The 23,282-nt window shown below is 39.1% G+C and overlaps 1 protein-coding gene across 1 annotated transcript in view; it reads left to right on the top strand.

Annotated features, from left to right (window-relative positions):
* Positions 1-23,282, top strand: part of ripor3 (RIPOR family member 3) — a 39,035-nt gene that overhangs the window by 12,465 nt on the left and 3,288 nt on the right. The window contains 21 exon segments of the mRNA XM_028446303.1: positions 163-261; positions 412-567; positions 2,786-2,864; positions 3,055-3,078; positions 3,167-3,218; positions 3,354-3,505; positions 8,254-8,317; positions 8,428-8,451; positions 8,454-8,470; positions 9,413-9,538; positions 11,279-11,424; positions 14,059-14,185; positions 15,291-15,451; positions 15,531-15,764; positions 18,021-18,111; positions 18,199-18,426; positions 19,952-20,097; positions 20,644-20,812; positions 21,387-21,516; positions 21,597-21,758; positions 22,479-22,643. Of these exon segments, the coding sequence (XP_028302104.1) occupies positions 164-261; positions 412-567; positions 2,786-2,864; positions 3,055-3,078; positions 3,167-3,218; positions 3,354-3,505; positions 8,254-8,317; positions 8,428-8,451; positions 8,454-8,470; positions 9,413-9,538; positions 11,279-11,424; positions 14,059-14,185; positions 15,291-15,451; positions 15,531-15,764; positions 18,021-18,111; positions 18,199-18,426; positions 19,952-20,097; positions 20,644-20,812; positions 21,387-21,516; positions 21,597-21,758; positions 22,479-22,643 (2,551 nt within the window). The 5' untranslated portion in view covers position 163.

The raw sequence follows: 23,282 nt of genomic DNA, 5'->3' as shown, positions 1-23,282 counted from the left end.
CTCTCAAATGTCAGAATTAAAAATATGTCTACGTGAGTTTTATGGATCAAATGAGCACATGTTGATATTCTACTTGGTCACTTTCTCACTTCAAATGTTTTCATAACTAAGTAAAGGTGTGTGCGCATGTGCGCATGCATGTGTGTGTGTGTCTGTGTGTAGGATGTCGGTGAAGCTGCGTTTCGACTCTCCTTCAGACGGAGGTTTGGTCCACAGGAGCCGCTCCTTCACCGGGTTCGGCTCCCTGACCGCTCGACAACGGTGAGTGATTCTCCGTTACTGCTTGTTATGAGTCAACTTCACTCTGAGTGTCCTCAATTACTGGAAACAAGACACAAACGAACACAATATTAATGATTCCAGAAAGTTTTTTTCTCTGTGCTGTGATTTTTCTCTGCGTCTCGGTTTCAGGCCGTCGTCGGCTCGTAATTCCCTTCGCGCCAAAGTCCTATCTGGAGGTAAATCTCCCAAGGTGCACCTCTTTCCTTGCAGAGGGTCAGGGGTTATCTGTTCTCAGCAGCCAGAGCAGGTGGACAGGGTTTTCCAGGCACTGCGCAAAGGACTCAAGTAAGTTTCAGTAATCCTGAAAGTAATCCTGAAAGTAATCCTGATAGTATTCCTGATAGTAATCCTGATAGTATTCCTGATAGTAATCCTGATAGTATTCCTGATAGTAATCCTGATAGTAATCCTGAAAGTAATCCTGATAGTAATCCTGATAGTATTCCTGATAATAATCCTGATAGTATTCCTGATAGTAATCCTGATAGTATTCCTGATAGTAATCCTGATAGTAATTCTGATAGTAATCCTGATAGTAATCCTGATAGTATTCCTGATAGTAATCCTGATAGTATTCCTGATAGTTATCCTGAAAGTAATCCTGATAGTAATCCTGATAGTATTCCTGATAGTATCCTGATAGTATTCTGATAGTAATCCTGATAGTATTCCTGATAGTAATCCTGAAAGTAATCCTGATAGTAATCCTGATAGTATTCCTGATAGTATTCCTGATAGTAATCCTGATAGTATTCCTGATAGTAATCCTGAAAGTAATCCTGATAGTATTCCTGATAGTAATCCTGATAGTATTCTGATAGTATCCTGATAGTATTCCTGATAGTAATCTGAAAGTAATCCTGATAGTAATCCTGATAGTATTCCTGATAGTAATCCTGATAGTATTCCTGATAGTAATCCTGATAGTAATCCTGATAGTAATCCTGATAGTAATCCTGATAGTATTCCTGATAGTAATCCTGATAGTATTCCTGATAGTAATCCTGAAAGTAATCCTGATAGTAATCCTGATAGTATTCCTGATAGTATTCCTGATAGTAATCCTGAAAGTAATCCTGATAGTAATCCTGATAGTATTCCTGATAGTATTCCTGATAGTATTCCTGATAGTAATCCTGATAGTAATCCTGATAGTAATCCTAAGCATAAATTGCAGGGATCACAATACATCAAACGCAAAGCAGGACTCGAGTCATTCTTTATCACATGCATTTAAGAAAATCAAAAGGAATTTCTCAGTGTGGAGTGAAATATTTACCAGCTTTTTAGATCATTTAGCAGCTTTTTCAGTCAAAATGACAACTTGTGCCGTTTTTGGTTGCTCTAAATAATCAGGAAAAGTTAAAGATGTTGATGTAAACCTCTTTAATTTACCGAAAGAGGATAAAAACAGTTGTGACGGAAAAAAATCTGACTGCATGAGGCGATAGTTCCAAATCTGCAGTTGGTAGTAGACAATGAAGCAGAGAAGAAGAGCTCTTCAAAGGGACCTTTACTCTCCCTTAAACAGTGTGCTGTCACGCTCTGGTGGCTGGAGTTGGCGAGTTAATTACAGACTGTTGAAGGACTCCCACCCAAAAGCACTTGTGTCCTCAAGGTTTGTGTGTCTTTAAGAGTCTGTGATTACTTGCTAACTTCATCTACCAGCGCATGTCAGTGCACTGATAAAAGGAAGAGTTAGGAGAGCTCATCTTCTCTGCCTCATTGTCTGCTACCAAACCACAAAGTTGGAACTGTCATCCCATGAGGTCACAATTATTTTTTTTCAGGTCACAACAGTTTTTCCCTCTTTCAGTAAACAAGAGGGTTACATAATAATAATAATAACGGCTTGGATTTATATAGTGCTTTTTCGAGGAGACTCAAAACGCGTACAGAACCCATTATTCATTCACACCAGTCACTCACATCAGTCATTCTAGTAGTGGTAAGCTACAATGTAGCCACAGCTGCCCTAGAGCAGACTGACAGAAGCGTGGCTACCATTTCGTGCCGACAGTCCCTCTGACCACCACCTACATTCATACCCATTCATACAAGGCAATGTGTGTAAAGAGCCTTGCCCAAGGACACGACAACATCTTTAACTTTTCCTGGTTATTTAGAGCAACTAAAAGCTGCACGAGTTGTCATTTTGACTGAAAAAGCTACTACATAATCCTAAAAGGCTGAATGTTTCACTTCAATAGAAAACAATGGGAAGTTTACAGGCAGTGGGGCCGTGTGACATCATTAATCACATGATTTCAAGATGGTGAAACAGGTTCTAAAACTGTAAAAATAAATATGGTGCATAATAATGTGTTTGTTACATTTCAAAGTTTTTAGGCCAAAGTTGTAAAAACAGTGGAGGATCCCTTGAAAGACATTAAACAGGAGGCTTCACAAGAAATTTCTGATAAACTCATACACCACTGCCCAGAGCTTTAAATGTTGATGCGATGATGCTGTGAGTTAGTGAAATGGGTCATGTGATCTACAGGGAATGTCTGGAAGGTCATCAGGCCGAGATGGACTTCCTGTCCTCCCAGCAGAGAGAGACCAAGAGGAACTCCAGACTGGTGTGTATGAATGAGTGAGTGAGTGCACAGTCATTCCTGTATGTCTCAGGTTCAAACACATATTTCTTCATTTTGTCTTTTATCTGTGTGTGTGTGTGTGTGTGTGTGTGTGTGTGTGTGGTGTGTGTGTGTGTGTGTGTGTGTGTGTGTGTTAATGGTGTGTGTGTGTGTGTGTGTGTGTGTTTTCCAGGCATTCCTCTACGATCTAGAGAAGGTACAATTGTCAAATTCATACGTCACATAAAGTATGACTGTTTACTTTGTTTTTCAGCTGTTAAAATAAACATTTCACTGTTTTACAGGAGATCAGGGCATTGGAGAGATACATACGGCGATTAGAGTTTCAAATCAGCAAGTGAAAAGACGTGAAAAAGTTTCTTTAAATCTAAAGTTTGCCTGAAAGATGTATTCATTTTTAGGTTCAATCATTTTCTTTCCACCTGAGTTTCGTAAAGCTTAGAAACACATGGATTATGTTGAACGTTTTGCAGGTGGAGGAGCTGTACGAGACCTACTGCATTCAGTGGAAGTTATGTCAGGGAGCGGTCAACATGAAGAGAGCGTTCTCATTGGCTCCGTCCAGCAGAGCGTCCAGAGAGAGTCTGCTGGAGCTCAGCCGCAACCACAGACACAGTCTGCAGGTATTCATCTAATCTGTTAGTAGATCAGACTCCGTTACAAGCAGACTCACATGACTTGGACTTGAGTCAGAAATTGATTACTTTAGACTAAACAAAATCACAAAGGACTTGCAACTCGACTTAGACTTGAAACAAATGACTCTTGACTTAAATTAGACTTGAATCTATTGACTCAGGAAGACTTGACTTCCTATCCTTCCATGACAAAAGGTTCTTCTTTGTTATTGGTGTGTTCTAACCAACTTGACCAACCAACAGCTACTGTACATGTTTTATTTCATTACTTTAAGCTCCTTGCTAAAATATGTCTTCTCCTGCCCCAAACTGGATGTTGATTGACAGGTCCATCTTTAAACAAACTGACAGCCAATCTGGAAGCAGCATCAAACAGCATCATCACATCAAACATATAGTAGTTTTCTTATAGGTGGCAAAAAACATAAACAATCACTGTAAAATACACAACGCCACAATGGTATCTTTAAATGTGTTGCTTAAATGACAATTTCATATGTTTTCTGCTATTAAGTGTTAATTCAGTTCAATTCAAATTTATTTGTGCTAAGCAATTTACAACAAAGTCATCTCAATGCGCTTATCAAATTATAAAATTCATAATAAGAAAGAAAAAACCCAACAAGATCCACATGAACAAGCATTTAGCCATCTAACAAATTCAACATCGTAAAACACCGTTAAAGAAATATAAACAATTATTTAAAATAGACTCCATACTCTCCCAACAAGATATATCTCATGACACGACAGCACATCTGTTGTTTGTGTTTGGAAACACAGAAATACAGAGAAAATGACAACAACAACAACAACTCAGAACAGCCTCAGTGAGGAACATCCACAAAGTCAATCCCTCCTTTCCCTGTGGAAAGTACCAACATGTTCTGAACTTACCTTTGCTGAAGCTCTGGTAACTCAGGTGTTGGTCTCCATCTTTTAAAAGCTGTCGTTTTTCCTCAAAGAAAGTTTCTCTATCGTTTCTTGTGCTGTCATTCTGCTGTAGTGTTATTCCACCCACTAGCTAGAGAAACGTTGCAGCAGCAGTCACATGGAATCAATTCACTAATGCACTGTGAACTTACGTATAGCATTTAGCATAGCACAGTTACGTCCAAAGGCAGCTCTCTACACTGCTTTGGACGTAAATGGTTGTCATCTTGGGGAACTGACTGCGCATGCGCAAACACATAAAAACACGCTATGGAACAGAGGCAGAGCAGCAACGTGCTTTTGGGAGAGGGCGTGGCCTCCTCCTGCCTTACAGCGGAGTGAGACTGCAGCTGTTCCAGTAAATAGCTTTGTTTAGTAATTTGGGCTATGAAATGCACAAAATGCGGACACTTTCAAACTTATAGGTACTGTAGGCTATTGGAAATGGAAAAATAAATAATTTATGATTACAGTATATCATAATTAAAACAAATAATCAAAATATTAATTCACCCTTGGGTAGGCACTGCCTACCTTGCCTACCCTGACTGCACGTCACTGATTAGCAGGGAGGCCCAGACTTCCATCTCCCAGGCCATTTCCTCCAGCTCTTCCGGGGGAATCCGGAGGCGTTTCCCATGCCAGACACAGTCTCTCCAGCGTGTTCTGGGTCTTCTTCGGGGTCTCCGTACGGTGAGATTTGCCCTGAACACATCACCAAGGAGGCATTCTAATTCGGTGTCGGAGCCACCTCATTGGATGTTGTTGATGCGGAGGAGCAGCAGCTCTACTCTGAGCCACTCCTGGATCACAGAGCTTCCCACCCTATTTTTAAGGGAGAACCCATCCACCCTACGAAGGAAGCTCATTTTATGCCACTTGAACCTGGGATCATGTTCTTTTTAAGATTAAGATTAAGATTAAATCGGGCTTTCGCCTTTAATTGGCCATGTAATGTTAGTACATTATTGGAATTTGTCTTCTGCACTTAACCCATCCCTGAGGAGCAGTCGGCAGCCATTTTGCGGCGCCTGGGGAGCAGTTCGGGGTTAAGGGACTTGCTCAACATCCCACAGTGACGGCCCCGGTGAGGCTTGAACCGGCAACCCTCCGACTAAAGCTCATGACAACACGTGAGGGTAGGTAAATCGAGAGCTTTGCCTTTCGGTCCTGCTCCCTCTTCACCACGACAGATCGATGCAGAGTCCATATCACTGCAAATGCTGCATCAAAACAAGACCTCAAGGTACTTGAACTCCTCCACTTGGGGCAGGATCTCATCCACCATCCAAAGGCACTCCACCGTGGACTCGGATTTAGAGGTGCTGATTCTCGTCCCGGCTGCTTCACACTCGGTTCTGAACCGCTCCAATAAGAGCTAAAGGTCACGGCCTGATGAAGCAAACAGGACCACATCATCTACAAAAAGTCGTGACACAATCCTGAGGCCAACAAACTGACCACCTCAACGCCCGGGCTCAGCTGAGACATTGTCCGTAAAACATATGAACAGAATCAGTAACAAAGGCAGCCTTTGGACGAGTCCCACCATCACTGGGAACGAGTCCGACTTACTGCTGGTGTGATGAAAATTAATCCTACTCGTGAAAGCCACTTCCTACAGGCGCATGTGCACTAATAGCGTAGTAAATATTTACACGAATACCTACAATATTTTGTCTACCTTAAATTTTCCTACTATAATAAACACTAATTATAACCCGAACTCGAAAACTTAACCCAACCCTAAAAATTAAAGAAAAAATTACTACCTTTTTTCAACACAACGGACAAGCATATGCAGTTCGCCAGGTACGCATGCCCATTGTCTACCGTAAGAAACTTTCACGGTAGGTGTATTCTACACTACACCGGCATTGCGGACCAAGGTCTGAAGCTGGTCAAACAAGGGGTCCCGGAGAACCCTCCACAGGAATTCCCGATGGACATGGTCAAATGCCTTCTCCAAGTCTACAAAGCACATGTGGGACTGGTTGGGCAAACTTCCAGGGCCACTGTTCCAAGACCAGTCCAAAACCGCATTGCTAACCCCACTTCCCTCACCATCAAAACATGCGTGAGGATATTTTTCTCCTCTCTGAGCTGTGATTTGAATCCTCAGAACCTTTACCTGTAATCTCCATCCAGGATTCAAATGTGAAACCCTGGTGTGTTTATTTCTCCACATGCAGCAAACAGGATGTGAACCATTACCTCCCTACTGTGGACTCCTTCATTCCTCCATCTGTCTTTGGTCTCTCGTTCTCACACACTGTAGTCCTCGATCTGTTCATGGCATGTTCTGCTCCTTCCAACTACGTCACGTTTTAAGCTTTAGATTCAATGAAAAAACTCCCTAAACTCATCCCACCATTGTCCCGTTATTGGGGAAAACTATTACTCTGGTGTTATTGTCTCGCACAATTGTTGCTCCAGCTTTCTGTCAGTGGGAATGTTTAGTTCACAACTAAACAGGAAGACCGCTGAGGTTTTTACCGAAGAGGGATCTGTGTGCACGCAGGGACCGCACACACACACACACACACACACACAAAGCTGTGTATTAGCTAGTTTTGGAGGTTCATGAACTCCCAAAGCTCCCTTAAGAAACACATGGACGCTGACATGTTTTACTGGACATACTGAGTTTTAGTTCAGGGGCCAACTACAGTGCAGTTTAATCTTAAGTGGCACACAGTTTGTGAAATGAGTAATTTCGACAATATTGTGCCTTAGTTTGCTCTTGTAAGTATACATAAAATACTAAATATGTAAGAAACTGACAATATCTAAGCAATAAGTGCTAAATATCAGTCCCAACGCAGTGTTCACTTTAAATTTCCTATATTTCTCTGAGCAATTTCAATTTATTTTGGGGAAATATTTTGTAATTTTGTAAGAATTTGGAGTTTTTTTAACAGTTTAAAAATGCGATTCATATTATTCATGCGATAAAAGCACAGGGAAAACTGTGAGTCCCTGCAAATATTGTTGAGTTTCATTACACAATTATCATGTTGTTCTCTGTCATTTTTACTTTCCCCTGCAGCCTCAGATTGGATGCTCCAAAGGACCAGATTTGGCCCCCGGGCCACGATTTTGACACATGTGCTTTAGGAAGAAATTCTGACAGTTTGTGAAACACCGGTATAGTAAGGGTATTGATCCAGGGTTAAATTCAGTGTTCTTCAAATGTGTGTGTGCATAAAAACTCCATTGCATACTCATAAACTACTTGACAATTTCTGCCTCGTAACAGCAAAATACATAATAATAAATTAATAGGTTGTTATTGTCAATATGGTTTAAAAATGAATTTCTCTCTTTATAACAAAGACATAAAAACAATCTGAAATCAGATTGTCCCAAAAGTCCATTCTCCTTGCGATGCGCATATTGATACATAAATACAAATGAGTTTAATACACATAGAAATCAATCCTTTAAATAATGAATAAATAAACAATAGAAATAATAATAAAAAAGAAAATAAAGAAAAAAGAAGGAAGAAAAGAAAACCGTGTCCAGATTCCCCCGATATATATAATTACTCAATAACAATATGAGGTACAGTAATAAGTACAGTACAAAGCAGGTGCTGATTTCCTCCATAGTCATTTAAATTAACATGTTCTCTGAGATGCATTCAGGGGTCCCTGGGAAACCCGAACATGTCCGTTTAAAACCAGGCGTATGATCACCCTAGTGTTACCATGGTAACACATCAAACTCTCAGAGGGATTGCGTTCATCATTTCATCATCCATGAAATGTGTTTGGTATTTTTTTTTTGCTCTGCAGGACATGTTGGCCATGGAAGGAGAGTTGGAAATCCTCCTCGGAGAGCTTCATATTAAAATGAAGGGTAGCCACACACACACACACACACACACACACACACACACACACACACACACAGAAGAAGCTTTACGGCGATGATCCTCACTAATATCTGACATATGTTTTCACACGCAGGCCTGATCGGCTTCGCTCGACTCTGCCAGGAGACCAGTACGAGGTGAGAACTTCAGCCCGAGGAGATCAAACTATGAGTCGACTCATTAGCTCGAAGGGTTAAATAGGTGGAAACAGTCATAGACTATCTCTCTTAAGGGATTCGCCATTGTTCTTACAAATGTGGCCTAAAATCTTTGAAATATTGTTATTAGAACAATCTGTGCCTAATAAACACCTTATTTTGTACCATATTTGTTTTACTAACTTTTCAAAATGGGACTACTTTAAAGTTTAGAAGCATCTTGAAATCACATGATTGATGATGTCACACGGCCCCGCTGCCTGTAACATCCCATTGTTTTCTATTGGAGTGAAACATTCAGCCTGATTTTCAGTCAAAATGACAACTTGTGCTGCTTTTGGTTGCTCTAAAAAACCAAGAAAAGTTAAAGATGTCAATGTAAACCTCTTTTGTTTACAGAGGATAAAAATGTTGTGACAGTGACCCAAAAAAGAATCTGTGACCGCAAAGGGAACTTTGCTCTCCCTTAAAAAGTGCGCTGACACGCTCTGGTGGTTGAAGTTAACAAGTAAATCATGGACTGTTAAAGACACATAAACCCTGAGGACAGAAGTCCTTTTGGGGGGAGTCCTTTAACTCTATACCTTCAGCCAGTTCAAGATTATTTAGAGCAACCAAAAGCAGCACAAGTTCAATTTTGACTGAAAAAGCTACGAAATGATCTAAAAATCAGGCTGAATATTTCACTCCAATAGAAAACAATGGGATCGTTTTACAGGAAGTGGGGCCGTGTGACATCATTTCAAGATGGAGGAACACAGGCTCTAAAACTGTAAAGTAGTCCCATTTTTAGAGGCAATTAAATGAATATGTTGCAAAATACGTTGTTTTGAATAGATCTTCTAATACGGAGATTTCAACAATTTTAGGCCAAACTTCTATACACATTGCTTTGATTCTGATGACATGTCACGTGACCAGGTGGTGGTGAGGTTGGGTCGCCAACGATGGAGGATCAGAGGAAAGATCGAGTCTGATGACACGCAGTCTTGGGATGAAGAGGAGATGGTCTTCCTCCCGTACATTCATCAAAACTTTGAGATTAAGGTCAGAGAGCAGCACGCCTCACACAGCAGGGCCCCATACAGCAGGGCCCCATACAGCAGGGCCTCATACAGCAGGGCCTCATACGCAGGGCCCCATACAGCAGGGCCCCTACAGCAGGGCCCATACAGCAGGGCCTCATACAGCAGGGCCCCATACAGCAGGGCCCCATACAGCAGGGCCTCATACAGCAGGGCCCCATACAGCAGGGCCTCATACAGCAGGGCCCATACAGCAGGCCTCATACAGCAGGGCCTCATACAGCAGGGCCCCATACAGCACGCCTCATACAGCAGGGCCTCATACAGCAGGGCCTCATACAGCAGGGCCCCATACAGCACGCCTCATACAGCAGGGCCTCATACAGCAGGGCCTCATACAGCAGGGCCCCATACAGCAGGGCCCCATACAGCAGGGCCTCATACAGCAGGGCCTCATACAGCAGGGCCCCATACAGCAGGGCCCCATACCGCAGGCCCCATACAGCAGGGCCCCATACAGCAGGGCCCCATACAGCAGGGCCTCATACAGCAGAAAATAGGTAAAAATATGGCAAGCTTGGTGTAACTGCAGAAAAAGGGTGAAAATAAGCAAAAATTGGGTCAAATTGTTCCTAGTTTCTTAAAGGCATGTGGTGACCCCCTTCCAGTGTCTTGCGGCCCCAAATGGTGTCCTGACCCCAAGGTTGAGAACCCCTGGATTAGAGAATCCAAATCGACAGATAACACAAAATTCATTGTATTATCTCAGATCCTCCAAAGTCACAAATTTAATGAAAATCCACATTGAAAATACATTTCCAATGTTCAGTGCATTTTTCCCATGCCTATATATCATAGCACACAACTTTTTTAATTATGCAATGTTGAAAGAACTTTACATATTTCTAAACCCTTGCAGTTTCTCATAATGATCCTCATTAAATTCTGCTAAATTCTAAAATTTGTCTCAAAATCAAGGAATTTTAAAGTGAAGATCCTGCAGGGACTGATATTTGTCATTTATTGCTTGGAGTTTATATATATATATATATATATATATATATATTTTTTTTTTTTTTATTTATTTATTTTTTTTCAATATATTTTTTATTCTCACCTTTTATCCATAGCCCAGAAGATTTGTAGCAATATTAGGGTCAGATTTTCACTTCTGAAAGAAAGCATGAACATTTGTACATTGGGGTTTTAAAGTATCTATGAATCAATTTTTAATGAGATCCACACATGCACTCAAAATCAAGAAATCCAAGATGGCCACCATCCATTAGGCCAATTTGGATTATTTTTTTAATAACTTTGGTTTTATTTGACATAGGTTTTCAGGCTGAAGGAATTTAATAGTATCTCTTGAAATACTGTAAATCATGCTCAGAGCAAGATCCAAGATGGCCACCATTCGTATTGCAAATTTCAGTCTTACCATAACTTTGGTTCTGTTAGATGGACAATCCTTGACCCCAAGAACCTACATTTTACCACAAAGATCATGTTTCTACGTCAAACAGAACCAAAGTTATGACAAAATATCCAAATTGGCAAAATAGATGGCGACCATCATGGATTTCTCAATTTTGATTGGGAACCATTGTTTGCCAGTGTGGATCACATAAAAAATGGATTCAGCTTATTAAAGAAAAACCATGTACAAATGTCCATGTTTTCTGCCTAAAGTGAACATCTTTTTAACATATCTGGAGCCCATTAGAGATCAAACTTTCTCCCTGCTTTGATGTTCCTGCAGGTGAGCGAGGCCAAGGGTCTGGGATGGCTGCCGGTCGGCACGGTTACCTGTGCCAGCGCCGACTTCTTTGTGCTGACGCCACAGCTGATGCTGGTGGACGTCACTGAGCTGGGAACACTGAAACTGCAGCTGGAAGTCACATGGAAGTGAGTTGGTACCGTGCACAGACTGAAGAGTCTGCAGAAAAACATTAGACTGGTGAGCCAGGCATCATCTAAGGAGTGATGGCATTCAACCCACAGAGGGCATTCACTCTGATATTTTACAACTAAAAAGGATACATTTCAATCTAAATCTCCATGTTAAATGTTAAATTAAATGTTACATGTAAATCGTACTTCCGGTGAATTTTTATATTACCTAATTATTTAGTTTCACCCGTGACATTTGGATTTAACATTTACCATTCAGATTTAACATGTAGATTTAGATTTAGATTTAATAATTAGATTTTTATTTATCATTTAACATTTAGATTTAACATGTAGATTTAGTTTGAACATTTAGATTTAACATTGAGATTTAACATTGAGATTTAACATTTAGATTTAACATTTAGATTTAACATTTAGATTTAACATTTAGATTTAACATAGATTTAGATTGAGCTTTAACAATTAGATTTAGATTTATCATTTAGATTTAGATTGAGCTTTAACAATTAGATTTAGATTTATCATTTAGATTTAGATTGAGCTTTAACAATTAGATTTAGATTTATCATTTAGATTTAGATTTAACATTTAACATTGAACATTTAACATTTAAAATTCAAATATTTAGATTTAACATTAGCATTTAGAATTAAGTATTTACATTTAGATTTAATATTTAGATTTCACATTTAGATTTAACAGTGACATATTTTTAAGAGAAAAAATGATTGCAAATTGCACAAATATTGCTATAAATCGAGTCAAAAGTAACATTAAAAAGTTTACATATGTTTTTTTAAAAATGGTTTGTTGCTAAATGTTTATTCTGGCATGCACAACTTTACAATCGGTGCCCTTTACATTGGTGAATAATAATTAGGTGAATTTTCCTCATATGTACAGTTGCTGACTATTGCTCTCTGTAGTTCTCGGAGTAAAATAATTTGATTAAGTTTTGGGTTTTTTTTCACGTGACAAAATAAGTCATAAAAGTATGTAGGACTCATGATGAAATCGGATCGATATCGGTATCGGTGAAAACCCAAGGCTGCATTATCGGTATCGCATTGGAAGTGAGTTGTATCGAGACATTCAAACTACACCTTTTACAATCTGAAGCCCCCAGTGTACCCCTAACCTTAGCGTTGACCACACACACACACACACACACACACACACACACACACACACACACACACACGCACACACTGGCACTGTGACGGATCACATTTCATGCGTTAGAAAGGGCAGCTGGAGCACATCTTAGATCGTCCCAGGAGAAATTTTAACCAAATATACAAATATGCACATGGAGCATAACAAACTCATGCCACACACAGTAAAACACACACATAACTGCACACACACTGAGACCTAAACAGACCCTGTTGTTCAAGCAACCATCCATGCCCCCCACCCAGGTGGTGAACACCACAAAGACACAAGACGCTCAATAGAAAAGGACAGAAAATAACAGAAACCATGACCTTTTCAGTTATACCTACAAACAATATTTAGCCACACAGAGAAAACCTAGTTCAAGTTTTAAAAGAGTTAAAGACAAGTATTTTCATAAATAAACTACCATTGTATAAAAACTACTGCTGGGACTTTATTGCATTATTTGCGATTCATTAATTACAGAACAATGACGCACTAAAAAATAACGTAGTTAATCGCTTTTTTTTTTTGCACTCCAAACAGTGCGGAACCTTCCTCATTGCACGAGTTCCTGGTATACCCATAATACTGATGCACAGCCCACAACACACGAAACAGAAGAACAAGAGGAGAAATTGTTGCTGTGTTTCGTGGGCGTTCATTTTATTTAAAAAAAAAAAAAATAACTCCGGATGGAAAACAAAAATTGTGCAAGAAAGAGTTTGCTGATCAACGGAACTCTTCAAGCCTCCGCTAGCACCTCAATGCTAAACATGTAGCAGCTAGCACCTCAATGCTAAACATGTAGCAGCTACAACATCAATGCTAACCATGTAGCAGCTAGCAAGGACAACGTTCTAAGTCCAAGTATGTTGGGTCGCCAACATGGTCTATTATTATTATTATTATTAATAATAATAATAATAATAATAATAATAATAATAATAATAATAATAATAATAAATGAAAACAGCAGTCATGGCGAGACAGTCGCACCACATGATATGCATTTTAACCTTTTTAACTGAAATAAATACAGTTTGACTGAATGTTTAGGCATTATCACATTGACCCAATACAGGATTAAAAAGAATAATCATCAAAAAGTAAATTTTGAACAAATATGTCTTTAGGGTCACCAGAAATTCTTGTTATTAAAATTGGGTCACGATCCAAAAAAGGTTTGGACCCACTGTGCTATAAAGAAAGACTATTTCTAACACAATTCATCAGCTCCATCAGTTGCTCTATTTATTTCATGCCACAGATATTCCAACTATTCTTTAATAAATAAATCATTGTCTCACTCTATGATCTTGTTACATTATTGACCAGTTATTACATTTCGGGTTTTATTACATGTTTTTTTTCCAATAACGATTTGGGTTTTGTTACATTTCGGGTCGTTATTACATATCGGGCACTAACATGCATATTTAGACTTTTGTCTTGTGTGTTTTTTAGTCCATTTGACAGCGCTGAGAAGACGAGGCCTTTGTGTGTCAACAAACTCTCAGTGTCCAGCAGGAAAAGTTCAGTTTACAGCTGGACGCCACCAAACACTCCGTCCTTCACGGAGAAATACTTTGTAGTGAGTACACACAGCCATCCCTTCCTTTATCCTATCATTTCTTCCTTTTTTATTATTTGTTCTGTTAATTGTGGGCCTGTAAAACCTTGTCCCTGAATATTGGACAATACAGTTTAGCTTCCATAGATTGCTGTTGTTTATTGAAAGGAAATCATCTATAAATGAATTATGGACATAAACAAAACAAGTAAACAACATAAAGTCCAACCAACACTTCAGTTTAAATGAACAGGGTGTTAACTCTTCTGCTCTCAATTTCAATAAAAATACATATTAGGTTTACCTGATTCTTCTGCTTTGTTTTCAAAAATAAAATAAAAAATGAAAATATATTAATATAAAAAAATTGTGAACAAAAAAAAGTGTAACAAAGATCAATTCAGGTTTAATGAGCAGTGAACCACATAATCAATGCATTTTAGCTGGACATTGATTGCACTTTATTTTCATAAAACATACTGTGCACTTTTATAAACGTATGTGGTTAATTTTTTTAAAATGATTTAAGAACTTAACAGAATCAAAATCTGCTGACAAAGCAAAAGTTAAAATACTTTAAAAAATATATAATTTGACAGTTTAATAAACATAGCACTTGTTTTTGATACTTGTACTTGAATTACAGTCAGTTATCATTTACTTGTTCTTGCAAGTTTAAAAAAAATGAAATAAATTGTATTTTTTACCATTTTGTACTTATAAAGGAGAAATTTGATATCTCGCGAAGTGTATTATATTGTTTAGTATCGAGACATGTTGTATCGTGACACGCAATTGTGAATCGTATCGTCAGATTTACGGCAAAGTACACCCCTAGACAGAGTCACCGTAACGTATTTAATAATAAAAGAGCTTTTAAAACATATTCATATGAAGTCCTTATATCGATACAATCGATTGATCACCTTTTTACTGATTTTAGATCGAATAATGTCATAAGGAAGGATAACTTGCCGAGCACAGATCACAAATGGATGTAGTTGGATCGTAGGAAGATCAATCTATTAATCGATCTAATGGATGAATTGTTATAACCTTACCGTTCACTGTAGATTTGAGTTTCTGTTGCTGTAAATTCAAAGTTGGAAACTTCCGCTTGTTTCAGTCAATGATGCGAGAGCTTCAGGATCAGGAAGGGTCTCTTCCTTCTCTGCTGACCAAGAGTCGCCAAAGTCGAGGTGGAGTGTCTCTGCTCAGCTATCTGTCCAACCCTTCACACACCTCAGTCCCACTGGACCCCAGTCCACACACTCCTCACACACTGAGGTATTCAGAGACATGAAGTTTGATGTTTACCTCAAAATGAGTCCATTTCTCAATGCTTGTCTATCGTTGAACTCTGAAGTCTAAAGCGTCCTCACAGTTACCCCCCCTCCAGTCCGAGTCCTGGGACCAGTCTGGGAGGGAGCCAGTCTCAGCTTTCCTTCGTAGAAAAAGGATTCCTGCAGATTTCCTCAGAAGATCCAGAGATGAAACAAGAGGCTGATGAGAAGTTTAGAAAAGCTCATTGGGGAAGTTTATTCCAGGATCCATCTTCAGGTGGAGAGAGTAAAGAGAGTTCTATCCTGATGCTACAGAGGTGAGGATCACCCTCAAACACACACATTGGCCCTCATTTATCAAGCTTGTGTGAAAACGGGTGAAAATTTAAGTTAGCATTTGGTCGTATGACAGCACCAACGTGTAATTTATGAAACATTGGTATCTGACCAATCCCAGCGTAAAAAGTGTTGATAAATCCAGCGGCTGAATTTGATTGTCATTTACTTTTTACTCTCTCCTGTTCCGGAGGCCCCGCCCACTGAGGTTAAACAAGAAAATAAACTCTTCCAAGATGAAAATCAGCATCTTCACATGTGAGGTGGAGCAAAACAAAGATGTGCTTTTTAAATTTGTGAAAACTGGAATTTAAAGGAGCTCATTTAAACACTCAGTGGAAGAGAATCAGCTACTGAGTAAGTGACGTCTGCCCCCCTGTGTGCACTGAGAGCAACTTCACAACAGAGATCCTGGAGACACAGGGAATTATGACATTTATACCAGCCTCAGCCTTTAAAATGACTAAATGTCCCTTGTCTATGTTTATTATGGTTTCAGCCAATTTGATCTATAATTCATCACATGACTGACTACTGCAGCACATTTGTAAAAGTTTAAGAAATTATTTACATTTAAAGAGGTGAATGAGGGCCTGTTTCCTCCGTACAGCATCACCGGTGATGTGCTGTACGGAGGAAATAGACCTCATTCTCCAACACGGAGCATAGCAGCGCTGCGTCCCGTGTGTGTGTGTGTGTGTGTGTGTGACACACTTCTGCTCAGACAGTTGTAGAGTTTACCAGTGATGTTATCAGGTTTTCCATGAAAAAAAAAAGAAAAAAGTGGTATCTGTAATTCCATAATTATTCATTTTCTTTTTGTTTCAATAATCTGTTTTGTTCTGAATGTGTTTCTGCTTATACTCCATTGACAGCGGCTTGTTTAACATTTTCAGTCTCAGTCAGATTTTGCTGCTGCATCACTAATCCACTCAGATTTGTGTACGCAAGTTCAGACCTGACGTGAGATCTGATCATAGCGTACGCTTAAGACGCAATTGAAGCTTGCGTGAATTTGGTCGAACGCACATCGTACGCTCAGATCTGAACTTATCAAAGGTTGATCAATGAGGGCCAGTGTTTCCACTTCGTTCCTTTCTAGTGGGAAAATAAGCTGCTATGTAGAACAATAGGTAAGATGGGTAAATGTGGTAAACGTGAGGTACCCTACCTGATGGAGGAACAGGTTAACCCAGGACTAAATTACACAAAGGAACAAAGACACGTTTGTGAATACACAAAAGACAGCTCACATAATCAAAATGAATCCAAAAACAAAACACAAGATGCCTAAAAATTGACAGAAATACACAAAAAACAACAAAAATATGCAAAATGACAATAATCTCTTCAAAACAGCAACAAATAAAAGGTTTCCAAAAAGAACAAACACATGTAAAATGAGAATGCCTAAAAATTGACAGAAAGACCCAAAATAACAACAAAAATACACACAATGACTCCGAAAATAGACAAAACGACAACAGATATACACTTAAAAAAACTATACAAAAAAGCAGCGACAACAACAAATATTGATTGAAAATGGCTTCAAAAACAACAACAAACACAATTATAAATCACACACAAAACGACAACAAAAACACAAAAACTTGTAGATTTACACAAAGTTCTTATTTATTGTATAATATAAATATGATGCCAGCTTCATCACTAGTAACAATAAAGAGCACATCAGTCTGAGTCCATGACACAAGAGTAAAAGAAGAAGGAAAAGGTCACCTATTGACCATACCTGATGAAAGCATCGCCCCCTTGTGGTGTTACATTTTTCACAAACCTATACCCTCATGCCAAATTTAATGAAATTGCACAGAGGGCCTTAAAAATCCAGGTAAAGTGACATAAAAAGAGTAATATAATAATAAGAAGTATCCGTACAGAAACAATAAGGCCTTTGGTGCTCTGGCCCTAATAAACCACTTAGAAATACTGTATAAATACTGTTGTCATCTGTCCTTGAGCTGTTTAATCAAAAGAACCAAGAAGAAGGTACAGAAAAAAAGTTAAATAAACCAAACACATTCAAGGTTCTGGCATCATTTCCTGTCTATAGTCTTGGTTGTTTTCAAACAATTGTTCTTGCATCTCTAAAAATAATCTCAGGGGTCACATTTGATTTTAATTTTGGGGGAATATATATTTCAACATGTTGCATCTAACATGCTGTGTAGTGTTAAACTGTAATGACAGTGATGTCTGTGTTGTTAATGAAGGTCCAGCACTCCAGACATCCTGAGGAAGAACATTCCTGGAGACCCCGAACCAGGAGCTGAGGATCTTCATCAGGATGGCGTTAGTGTAAAGGTGAAGATTCCTGATGGCGTGAGTGAATTTTTTTTTTAATTGCGTTTAACAAATTTGTCTTTTGTCTTGTTTTTGTCTCTCCATCAGAAACACTCCCCTCCAGTTGCACCCATTCAACCCACTCGTGTTCCTGTCTCATCTCACACATCAGCTCCAGTCCCAGCGATGCCGAGCGGCGCTCAGCGTAGAGCGTTGTGTCTCCGCCTCGGAGTCCTGATCTCAGAGCTGCAGAAGATGATGTCAGAGCAAAGCTGCTCAGATAAGGAGCTGAGAGCCTTAAACCAACAGATACTACATTTAGTTACCATACTGAAGGTAATAGATATTTTTTTTTTACAGTTTTAGAGCCTGTGTTCCTCCATCTTGAAATCATGTGATTGATGATGTCACATGGCCCCACTGCATGTAAACATCCCATTGTTTTCTATTGGAGTGAAGCATTCAGCCTGATTTTTAGATCATTTATCAGCTTTTTCAGTCAAAATTCCAATTTGTGCTGCTTTTGGTTGTTCTAAATAATCATGAAAAGTTAAAGACGCCAATGTAAACCTCTTTTGTTTACAGAAAGAGGATAAAAACTGTTGTTGGAGAAACACTAACCCTGGGGATGGAAGTCCATTTGGGTGGGAGTCCTTCAACGGTCCTTGATTTACTCGCTAACTTCAGCCACCAGAGCATGTCAGCGCACTGTTTAAGGGAGAGTGACGGTCTCTTAGGAGAGCTCTTCTTCTCTGCTTCATTGTCTACTACCAAACCACAGAGTTGAAACTATTGCCTCCAGTGGTCACAGATTTTTTTCAGGTCAAAACAATTTTTTTATCTTCCTTCGTTAGACAAAAGAGGTTTACATTGTCTAAATATTTAGAGCAAAAACAGCACAAGTTGTCATTTTGACTGAAAAATCTGTTAAATGATCTAAAATCAGGCTGAATGTTTCACTCCAATAGAAAACAATGGGATGTTTACAGTCAGTGGGGCCGTGTGACATCATCAATCATGTGATTTCAAGATGACAGAACACAGGCTCTAAAACTGTAAAGTAGTCCTATTTTTAAAAAAGTTATTAAATGAATATGGTGCAGAATAATGTGTTTTGTTAGGCATAGATCTACTAATAAGTACATTTCAGTTTTTAGGCCAAACTTGTAAAAACAGTGGAGGATCCTTTTAAAGCACATATCACATCATTGTTCGAAGTAAAATTACAGCAAAAAACAGGACTTTTTGTAAATTATTATATAAGTTGTGGATACATTTTAACGGGGGTTGTAGTACTATATTATTTACAGTAATATTAAATCTCAATTATTTTTAAAAACCTGGAAAAGTCTCGCTAATTGTCCCACTGTCCCACCTGGCAAATTACATTGCAAATTTTCTAAAAAATTTTTGCAAAGTTAAGGAATTTTCCACAATTGCTTAAAATTCAGGATTTTTGTTTGAATTTGTGCTTTTTCCTTCACAAACACATGGATTTTTCTGATTCGGCCCATTTAAGGTCACACTGGGTCGTATGTGGCCCCTGAACTAGAACAAGTTTTATTTTGACCGAGTCTTATCTTTATCTTTATCTTTATCTTCATCTTTATCTTTATCTTTATCTTTATCTTTATCTTTATTTTTATCTTTATCTTTATCTTTATCTTTATTTTTTATCTTTATCTTTATCTTTATCTTTATCTTTATTTTTATCTTTATCTTTATCTTTATCTTTATCTTTATTTTTTATCTTTATCTTTATCTTTATCTTTATCTTTATTTTTATATTTATCTTTATCTTTATCTTTATCTTTATTTTATATTTATCTTTATCTTTATCTTTATCTTTCTGCTCCTGCAGAACGACCTCTCCCTAATGAGGAACTCGTCATCAGAGGAAACTCTGGCAGTTGAAGAAGTCCTGGGCAGCTTTGACTTCTTGTCACATGACTTCAGTGGAGAAGACGACACTTCATATGTGGGCAGTCTGAGGCTGAAAGACAGTGGGTGAGTGAATGAGTCAGCAGGAATCATCGAAAGCAGACATCGGCAACTGGCGGCCCGGGGGCCACATGTGGCCCTCAGTCTAATTTTTTGCAGCCCCCAAAGCAAATCCCCCAAAATTGTTATTCAAGAATTTGGAAGAAATATGAAGCCCAGCATAATACACAAAATATCTCCCAAAACACACACAAATCAAGATCAAAATGCACAAAATGAAAAAAATGACACAAAATGACAGGAAAATACAGAAAACAACAAAAATACAGAAAGTGACCCCAAAAACTCACAAATAACAACAAAAAAGCAGAAGATTACAGAAAAACAAACACAATTACAACATGAACACAAAACAAGCAAAAACACAAATGACTAAAAACAAAGGCAACAAAAAAAGACAAAACCCTATTTTCCCCTGTTTTCATGCTCTGATTGGTCATTATTCTAAATGCTGAGATGAAAGTTGATCATGTGACCCACATAACGCTGTGATAGAGTTGCCCATCGATGATATAAAGCGTCAAACACAGCGTTGATGTGTCTGTCCTTCAGAATCAGCTCAGTGCAGCACAGCAGCCTGGGGGGCGTCGGCCTCCTTCCTATAGACAACCAGTCTGTCTCTAAGGGGGAGGAGCCAATCATTGCCCCACTGACTTCTGGGAACTGGGGACTCGACCAAGCAATAGAGACTCACCTGGACATCTGCTGTATTTTACTACAGGTACTAAAACCACAAGATTTGAAATTATTCAGTCATTTCCTGAATGCCTAGAACGTTAGATCAGAATGTAGTTTCGTATGAATACTCTATGAATGAATATGATGAGACCCTCTGAGCCCTTTTTTAAAATGGGGCCCAGGGGCCCACCCCCCATTTCCAGTAATTTCCAAATTTATGGGAACATAGTCATGTGATATATTGTTTCAAAGGTAATTCAATGTAAATTACAATTATGCCTCACACTGACTACTCCTCCGTTAACTGTAATTTGACATGGATATTCTATGAGCGGACGTCAAGAGCCTCTCGGAGACTTTTTTTACTCAGTGGAACCGAGTCATTTGACTGAATCCTCAAGAATGTAGGATGTGCTATTCGGCGTGGAGACGTTACAGGGGCCCGGCCGTAGTTCATCAGAACTTGTTAAAAGACTAGATTTGGTTGGTTGGATTCTAAAAGAAAAAGGGGTTGCGATTTAATGACCGTGGTTAAATAGGGTCCCAGGGTGAGACCAGTTGATAATAAAGTTGAATCCATCCAATGTAAACCTGACTTCACAATGTTTGATCATCAGACTCTACAACAGACCAACTTCAGTCCGTCCAGGAAGGAGCTGCTGCTGGATGTGGCTCTACAAACTGAGGTCCTGGACAGAGTAAGTGGTCTGCTGCTGGAGAACAACAACAACATCTCTGCTGAGGAAGGTCAGATGAGAGGGGGGGATGGTCGGGATGATGTAATCACTTCATTCCCACGCTTACGTTCTACGTTTGTGAACCTTCAGTGCTGCCAAAGGCCCAGAGGACCAGGGACGTGCTGCTGCTCTGGGACGAGTCTGAGACAGGAAGTCCTCCTTTCTGCTGCCACGTAGACAACTTCTCTAGGACGCTGAAGAGACGCTACACACACAAGGTGAAGGCCAAGCAGCCCGGCCAATCAGAGAAAGGTACAGGTTCCACGTGTCCGTCACCATCTCACAGCGGGGGGGGGATGGAGTTCACATAACATACCATACCATGGATGATAATGATGGTCATACAGTTCTGTGGAAAAATATAAGATAAAATAAACAATAACATAGAAGATTTTCACTTCTGGGAAAAAAGTTAAATCAAGAAATCCAAGATGGCCAGCTACCATCCATAATGCCAATTTGGATATTTTGCCATCTATTTGACATAGAAGCATGATCTCAGTAGCAAATTATAGGTTTTCAGAATTCAATAACATGTCTTAAAATACTGTAAATTGTGCTCAGAGCAAGATCCAAGATGGCCACCATCTGTATTGCAAATTTCAATCTTAACTTAAATTTGGTTCTGTTTGACGAACAATCCTTGATCTCAAAAACCTACATTTTGTCACAAAAATCATGTTTCTATGTCAAACAGAAACAAAGTTATGGTAAGATTGAAATTTGCAATATGTATAATAGCCATCTTGGATTTCTCGATTTTGAGTGGGAACCATTAGTTTGCCAGTGTGGATCCCATTAAAAATTGATTCAGCATACTCAAAAAAAAAAGAAAATGCTTTCTTCTAGAAGTGAACATCTTTTAGACATACTGTACTGTCTGCGGGGCTATTTTGAATGTATCTGAAAGATAAACCTGTTCTTGGCCTTGTGCGTATCCTGAATGTTCCAGTATTTCTCTCTGCTCTGCAGTGTTTTCTCTGCTGGTGCAGCAGCTTCAGAGCGTCTGTCCACTGGTGCCGTGCTCTCGGCCGCTCTGCAGCCTGGACAGAGTCACTGTGTTCCAGCTCTCAGTCTATCTGAAACGCTGGAACATCCACGAGCTCGGAGAACACATTTACCGCCTCTCCAAAGAAGGTACACACACCACTTTCTCTTTCCTGCCACCAGAGGACGCTGTTGGCTGCAAGTTTCTAAAGATCATGACAAAATACATGATGTTATACTAAAAAATGGCTTCATCTGACAACAACACTTCACTCATCATCTGCAACGAGCCTTTCTGAGCAAATACAGACATCGTTTTTATTAAACGATACGCTTTTGTCCAAAATCATTTTTATCACAATGCCATAGGTGCCGATTTGATTGATAGGCATCCTGATTTTTTTATTTTAAGTGAAACTAAACCCTCCGGTTTTTGCTGACCTGTCACTAGGAGGGAAATTCAAAACATGCCTTGATTATGGGCGTGGCTCCTTGAGTAGTTAGGACACACCCAGTCTGTACTATAAAATCTCCAAAGAACAATCTATGCCAGTGGTTCTCAAACTTTTTTTTTGTCTTCCCCACTTTGAACAAAGGTAAATTCTCAAGCCCCACTTGCTCCCATTGCCCCCCCCCCCCCCCCCCCCCCCCCCCCAAAAAAAACTAATTTTTAAAATGAAACAATAATAATAATAATCAAATCATTCATGATAACTCAAAAACTGAATGAAACTATCACTTGCTTGAAAAACAAATGCTAAAGTGCAGTGATTATGTCACAAAAAGCTT

The sequence above is a fragment of the Gouania willdenowi genome, chromosome 5 (genome assembly GCF_900634775.1).
Source record: "Gouania willdenowi chromosome 5, fGouWil2.1, whole genome shotgun sequence".
NCBI classification, from domain to species: domain Eukaryota; kingdom Metazoa; phylum Chordata; class Actinopteri; order Blenniiformes; family Gobiesocidae; genus Gouania; species Gouania willdenowi.
The sequence above is the reverse complement of the archived record's forward strand: the minus strand, read 5'-3'. Positions and strand labels throughout refer to the sequence as shown.